At 50.5% G+C, this 7,507-nt stretch overlaps 1 protein-coding gene across 1 annotated transcript; it reads right to left on the reverse strand.

Annotated features, from left to right (window-relative positions):
- Positions 1 to 378: 378 nt before the first annotated feature.
- LOC119824982 (cytochrome c oxidase assembly protein COX19) lies at positions 379 to 6,601 on the reverse strand. The gene is made up of 3 exons (XM_038345571.2): positions 6,448 to 6,601; positions 4,442 to 4,553; positions 379 to 917 (listed from the first exon to the last, which is right to left on the reverse strand). Exons 1-3 carry the CDS (start codon positions 6,527 to 6,529, stop codon positions 833 to 835), a joined length of 279 nt encoding a protein of 92 aa, XP_038201499.1. The 5' UTR covers positions 6,530 to 6,601; the 3' UTR covers positions 379 to 832.
- Between the last annotated feature and the right edge of the window lie 906 nt (positions 6,602 to 7,507).

Here is a 7,507-nt window from a genome sequence, read left to right on the forward strand (position 1 = left end):
GAGATCCACCAAGTCTGGTAAACAGGGTTCAATCCATGGGGCCCGCATGACCTCCTGTAAGTTGTCCTTTGACCTACACACACACAGCGCTCCCCTAAATAAATAATATGCAATTTAAAAATAAGTACTATGCTGGGGACTTGGTTCAGGGGGTGGGGTGTTTGCTGTGCATGCGGGGAACCCTGCGATCCATCCCCCAACACATGAACCAGGTGCAATGTGCACACCCGTTATCCCGGCTGTAGACTTGGAGGCTGAAGGATCAGGAGTTCAAGGCCATTCTTGGCTACATAGGGAGTTTGAGGCCAGCTTGGGCTACAGGAGACCAAGCCTTAAAACACACAAAACAAGAAGTCAAATATGTCGAAAGTCAAACAGTTTCCCACTTCCTACTTTGTATTCCAGTTTGGTTCAAAGAAAAGAAAAGAACAAAGGGAAACGAGCTGGCGTGCGTGCGTCTGTGAGCACGAAGGGTGGACATTCTGCCGTCACATGGTTTCACTGATAGGTTCTAGTATGAAGACTCAGTCTGCGACAGGCTGAGTCATTGTGGAAAGTGTCCCGGGCTCTGTGGTGTGATGGCCACACTGGGCAGGATATCACATCCGAGTTCGGCCCTGAGGGGATCCTGTGACACACACAGTGGGAAGAATAAGACCACTGTCTGAAGGGAAACTGAGGACAGCTGAGGAAGCATTTTGGGGTGTTCTCCAGTCCCCTTGAGGACTCCCTCCACTGAGCAGCACAGGTGAGCCTCGGGTCTCCCGGCTCTGTGGGCAGAGGGTTCAGATCTGCTTTAGGCAGCTGGGGAGCCGGCCCTGTCGTTTTCTCCTCAGCATTTGTCCTTGGTCTCCGGCTTCTCGTCCATCACATCTCTGAAGCCCAGCTTCTCCAGTGGCTCTGGGGCCATCAGCTGCCTGCAAGAGAAAGCCGCTGCCATGGGACCATGCTCTTATGTTCGCTCATCTACCCAGCCTCCCGCACCCCATCTTAAAACAGAAAAAGACCCAGAGAACAGGGTCCTCCCCACAGCGCGAGGAGCCCACAGGCCGTGTGAGCCCCAATGTCCCTTCTAGCCACACGGTCAGCCCAAGTTCTCAAGGGCGAGGCTAAGGTGGAGGCAGATAGTACATGGCCCCGCGGGTGTGAGCAGAGCCTGGGAGAGCCAAGGCTAGGTAAGTGTCCCCATAGTTGAGGAGGACTAGGGGTGGAAATAGCAGGGCTGATCAGTGAGCTCCAGGCTGGTGAGATTCTGTCTCCAAAAGTGGGATGGGTGGCCTCTGACAAACAAAACCCAGGGCTGACTTTCACATACACAAAATGCACACACACGCAGACAAAGGAATGCTTTCAATGTGCTCTGTCTCCTAAGGGAACCCACCTGGAAAGATGTTTGCAGCGCTCTGGTGCCATCCTGAGGGCTCAGCCCCGACTGCCTGTCCCAGCCCCACTCACTCCAGACACACTGTGCAGGATTTTCATATCCTCCTGTAACTTTTGCCTCTCTGGAGCGGGGACAGGAGGTCAAGGCTGGGCTGCACAGACCAGCCCCTGAGGTTACTCAAGCCCATGAGGGCTATTTTAATTTAATTTTTATTTTATCTTTGTTTTTTGAGACAGGGTTTTTCTGTGTTGTTTGACTGTCCTGAAACTTGCTCTATAGATGAGGCTGACCATAATCTCACAGAGATCCAACTGCCTCTGCCTCCCTAATGCCGTGATTAAAGGTGTGTGACATTACTACCCAGTGTTTAATTTTTAATTGCATTTATTTATGTATTTGTGTGTGTGTGCGTGCACACACACGCTAGGTCAGCTTAAACTGTATGTTTGACAATTTCATTCCCAACTAGCCTAACAAAATAATGGAGTAGCCAAGCATGGTGTCATATACCTGATACACCCACCATCCTAACACTCAGGAGGCTGAGGCAGGAGGACTGCCAGAAGTTCTAGGCTAGTCTGTGCTATTAGACCTTGTCTAGACAATTAAAAAAAAAAATCCAAACCCACCAACCACACAACAAAAGAATCTTTCCACCACCAGACAAAACCAGAAGCACCTTTGTTTGTCTGCACTGCCTAGCTCAGGTCCCTGTAAGTCACAGAACTGGGCATGCCCTTCCTTCTGGGCTCTGAGGCACCCGTTCTACATGGTGCTAAGTGTGGCACAGATGCATGGGGACTAGGAGGTCCAAAACTAGTTCATCCCACTGACAACAGGCAAGATGTCCCTCTGCTGGTCCTGCCCAGAAGCCTTGCCCATAGACCAGCGCTTCCCCAGGGGACCCCAAACCAGCCACATCCTCAGAACAATCATAGGTAGGAGCCACTGTGATCTGTGCCAGGTGTGCGAGTCAAAACAAATCTGCTCAACTTTTTTCTTATTTGGCAGAGGGGATACTGTGGGTAGAATCCAGGGCCACACAGACTCTGAAATGTATTACTACTGAGCCACACCTCACTGGGGGATTCTAGGCAGATGCTCTACCACTGAGCTTTATCCCCAGCCCTGTTTTTTTCTCATTATTTTAAGATAGGATCTTAATAAATTTCCCAGATTTTTAAAAAATGTTTGGCTTTATTTTTGTAAGATTTATTTATTATGTATACAAGTGTTCTGGCATGTATGCCTATGCACCACAAGAGGGCACCAAATCCCATTATAGACTATTATGAGCCACCATGTGGTTTCTGGGAATTAAACTCAGGAACTCTGGAAAAGCAGCCAGTGGAGCTGCTCTTCCAAAGGTCCTGAGTTTGATTCCCAGCAATCACATGGTGGCTCACAACCATCTGTAATGAGGTCAGGTGGCCTCTTCTGGCCTGCAGGCAAACACGCAGACAGAATATTATATCCATTTAAAAAAAAAAAAAAGCAGCCAATGCTCTTAACCTCTGAGCCATCTCTCCAGCCCGCCCAGATGGTTCTTGAACTCATTTTCTAGCCCAGGCTGACTTCAAACTCTCCATCCTCCTGCCTCAGCCTCTTGGGCTAAGGGGATGACAGGCCTGAGTCACAGTATTGCTCTCACTTGCTGCATTTGCCCAGCTTGTCTGTGAAAACCTCTCCCTCCCTCTGCAGACACCAAGACACAGGGGAAGGCAGGAACCAGGCTGGCGTCGCTCTGTCCCTCTTCTAAAGCTCAGCAGAGCCAAGAAGAAATGGCCACTTTCTGAGGCTATAGTCACCCGGAGGCTCTGTGGCAGCCATGTGCCACCTGGAAGCAGTGAGATCAGGACAGACTCAAGCACTGTTTGCAGTGGCAGGACAAGGTCTTACAGTTAGTGAGTTGTCCCCACTGCCGGAGTCGAAAGCCCCACACTGTAACCCCCACATGCCTACACCTCAGGAACTTGTCTGGGTTTGTCGAGCAAAGAAAGCAGGCTTAAGTGGACCACTGGCATCTCGCATCTTGAGAGACTGAGGTGCCTGAATTCCTGTGTGTGCAACTGCAACAGACCCCCTCCCCCGTGCAGTGACACACTACCTGCTTCTTCATGTTCACGGCTAGAATGGCTCTCATTCTAATGCAAAGCTCCACGGATTGCTATTTTTGTTCTGTTTAGACTTGGGGGAGTGCAGGCATCGCCATCCATCATTACTTAAGTCTCCTATTGTGCCCGTTACATTCCAAACAGCATTCAAGGGAAGGGACGAGGCAATGCATGTTCCTACGGGCTGAGACCGTGAAAGGCATGAGAACCTGTCGGCTCAGTCAGCGCTGCTGTGATGGACGATTCTGAAAGCTTAATGAGAGGGACAAAGCTCTGAGGAATGGGGCCGTGGATGGGACTGTCACTCACAAAGAGGGTTCCCAGGGCAGCTTGGCAGCCTCGGTGCTACCTCACCTGCTAAGCTGTGACTTCTTCCAGCAAACATCAGCCACTGGGATGTAGCTGGGAAGATAAAAGACCTGAGTTCTTTCCCCAGAATCCATGTAAAGAAAGCTGTGTGTGCTGGTTGTATGTTTACAATTCCAGCACTGGGAGGCAGGAATGGGAAGATCCCTCGTCTTGACTGTGGCCAGCCTAACCTAATCAGTAAACTCCAGGCCAGCAAGAGACCTTGTCTCAAAAAATACAGTGGGGGGCTGGAGAGATGGCTCAGCGGTTAAGAGCATTGCCTGCTCTTCCAAAGGTCCTGAGTTTAATTCCCAGCAACCACATGGTGGCTCACAACCATCTGTAATGAGGTCTGGTGCCCTCTTCTGGCCTGCAGGCATACACGCAAAACAGAATATTGTGTACATAATACATAAATAAATATTTTTTTTAAAAAAAAAAATACAGTGGGAATGGGGAGATGGCTCAGCATCTCTTGCTTGCTGCTCGTTCAGAGGGCCAGGGCTCAGCTCCCAGCACCCATATGGTGGCTCACAACACCCATACACACACCGAGGGATCAGAATTCAGGTCCGAATGTGATGGTGGTACTCGCCTTTGCATCCTGCACATTAAATACTCTTTAGATTCATTTCTGCACAATGCATTTTCAAAATTCTTGTCGCGGAGACACTTCATGAATTTTTCTTTAAAGCTTTTACATTCACCTAGAAAGAAAAGGAAGACAGTGTCCTGTTTGCAAAGAGAAGGCCTGACCGGCTCCCATGGCGGCCTTGGGGCAGTGCTATGGTTTTCATCAAAATTTGTTTCCTTCCTGGGCTCTGGATGTGGGATAGAGTGCATGGTTGGCATACAGTCCCCTGGGTTCAATCCCCATCACTTCAAAACAAGAAACAAAACAAAGGGTGAAGAGATGGCTCAGTGGTTATGAACATTGGCTGCTCTTGTACAAGAAATGAGTTTCGTTCCCAGCCCCCACATTAGGCAGCTAACAAATGTCTGCAACTCCAGCTCCAAGGGATCAAGCACCTTCTTCTGGTCACCAGGGTACCTGCACACACATCACGTATACACTCAGATGATACACACACATACACATAAAAATAAATTTTAAAATAAATTTTAAAAATGGAAAATTTCCCAAAGAAATGTTGGTAAAGAAATAATCTAAGGAGATTAAATGGCTCAGTGGGCAAAGGTACTTGCTACCAAGACCAGCAATGTGAGTTTGATCTCCAAAACTCATGTGGTAGAAAGAGACACCCCTCCCCCCTACTTCCACAAGTTATCCTTTGGCCACATGAGTGCCATGGCACACCCTCAAACACACTAATTAATAAATATGATTTAAAAATACAATAATCTCTAAAGTTGTCTCTGGAACATCACAGCGTCAGCGACATTTCTTAGGGTTGTTTCTGTTTGTGGTAGGTTTGGGGTTTTTTGTTTCTTTTTTTGGTTTCTTTTCTTTTCTTTCTTTCTCTCTCTTTTTTTTAAGAGCTTGAAGACTGAACTCAGGGCCTCCTGTTTCTGTGCATGCTAGGTCCCAGTTCATGAGACTATCCCCAACCCTCTCTGGGTTGTTTTAGGTTTTGTTCCTTCACAGGCTCCAGTTTTCCAAAAGGACATTATCTGTAGACTTCAGAACTGTGAATGGCAATCCTCTGAGCGGAGCCACAGCTCAGAGGTGAAGCACTTGCCAGCATGTGCCAAGTTCGGGTTCCAGCCTCAATATTAGACACCAAAATGCTTTTTGAAAATATTTCTTTGCCTAATGTTCACTGAAGACCTAGGAAGACCTAGAGCCTCACCTGGGCTGGCAATAGGGAAACCTAACATCGAGACCCGCAATCCGGGAGTCCCGTCACCATCCTGGTTACATGAGAACCAAGTCTGAGCTCTCCGTTGGAAGGACCATGCCATGGCAGGTGGCTCTCTGATCCCTGCCTGCACCCACACAGCGCTCTCTGAGCATGCCCAACCCCACAATCTGAGAGGTAGCTGGAGCTCTAACTGCTCTGCACTCCTAGGTCCAGTACCTCAGACTCCACCCACCAGATCTAGCATCCCAGGTCCTGGTACCCAAATCCAATATACCTGACCCCGCCACTCAGATCTATCACCCCACATGCTATCTCTCAGATCCAGCACCCCTGGCTCTCAGTACCCCATTCTCTGTCGTGCACATCGAACTCCTCAGACAGTGCACCTAAAATCCAGCACCTCTGACCCCTAGCACCCAGATCTAGCATCCCAGGCCCTGCCACCCGGATCCAGTACCCATGAACCTGCCATCTATCACAGAGAAACAGCATTCCAGACTCTGCCACCCAGGCTGAGTGCCCAGAGCCTAAATCCAGATCCAGTACCCCTAACCCTGTCACCCAATCCCAGCTACGCTGACCCTGCTATCCAGAACTAGTATCCCAGACCTTGCCACCCACATCCAATACTCTGTCTCTGTCACCTGTCACCGAGAAACAGCATTCCAGACCCTACTGCTCAGACTCAGCACCCCAGACGCTGCCACCTAGGCTGAGTACCCATAACCCTGCCACCCAATCCCGGGCCACCGGCAGCCTGAGCCTCGCCTCCCCTCACCGAAGTGGTCCAACGGGAAGCTTCCTTTGTCTGGTGGCCGCGGCTGGAAGCTTTTGGTCCCGAAGTTCATTGCGGTCGACATGACGGCGGAATCAAGAGCAGTGCGCAGCGGCAACGCAGGGCGGACGGCCGAGCACCGAGCAGGCCCAGGAAGTGCCGAGCTAGTCGAGCGGTGGGCCTGCCCCTCCCCACCCTGCCCGGCTCCTACCGTCTAGGCTCCGCCCCCGCTGTGCTCTGATAGGGTGCAGTGGTGGCGGCAATCAGGAGCTTTTTCAGTCCTTTCTGCAAAAGTCCAGCCAGCTTTTGGTACCTAAGAGCAAACAAGGCTGGATAGGTGCAGCCCTTTGCCCGAGGACACCAGTTTGTGCCCCGGGGTCTTCATCCCATCCAGTTGTCTGCCAGAGACTGAGTTTCCTATATGCGCAGAGGGTCTAATCAAGGCAAGAAGCACACTAAAGAAGGGAGTGGCTAGCTTCCTGTGGGTGTTGTGACACAGTAAAACCACAAACGGGTTTTACAGTCAGAAATTAAGGCACAGTATAGTGCTTCATACCTGTAGTCCCAACTGGGGAGTCTGAGGCAGGAGGATTGCCAGACTTTTAGGCAAACCTGGGTTACACAACAAGACTCGTCTCACAAAACAAAACTGCCCGAAAGGGCATCTTCTATGGTTCAAGAGACTAGACGTCTGAGCCTAAGGTGTGGGCCATTAGCCCCATTGTGGGCTGCTGTCTCGGCAGCCTGCTTCAGGGAGCCCAGGTTCTCCCTCCCCCCCCCCCCCACCCCTCACCCCCCCCCCACCCCCCCCCACCCCCCCCCCACCCCCCCCCCCCCCCCCCCCCCCCCCGGCCTCTGGGATGTTATGTCAATCTTGGGGAGTTCTGGATTGCTAGAAGCAATGCTCTTCCTGGGCCTCCACTTCTGGTGGCGTTCTCACCATGTGTCTGTGCCCAAGCACTCCTTATATGAGGCCACTGCCACATTGGAGTAGGGCCATCTCAATAAAATTTTTTCTTTATTTCTTTTCTTTTTGTTTTCCATTTGTTTTTTTGAGACAGGG

The sequence above is a fragment of the Arvicola amphibius genome, chromosome 10 (genome assembly GCF_903992535.2).
Source record: "Arvicola amphibius chromosome 10, mArvAmp1.2, whole genome shotgun sequence".
NCBI lineage: Eukaryota > Metazoa > Chordata > Mammalia > Rodentia > Cricetidae > Arvicola > Arvicola amphibius.

Excerpts from the sequence above, each read along its gene's own strand:
- LOC119824982 (XM_038345571.2), bottom strand. The coding sequence starts at position 6,529 with ATGTCGACCGCAATGAACTTCGGGACCAAAAGCTTCCAGCCGCGGCCA. Across the intron at positions 4,554-6,447 it reads CTTCCCGTTGGACCACTTCG|GTGAATGTAAAAGCTTTAAA; the intron begins GTGAGGGGAGGC and ends TTTTCTTTCTAG. Across the intron at positions 918-4,441 it reads TTAATGTGCAGGATGCAAAG|GCAGCTGATGGCCCCAGAGC; the intron begins GCGAGTACCACC and ends TTTCTCTTGCAG.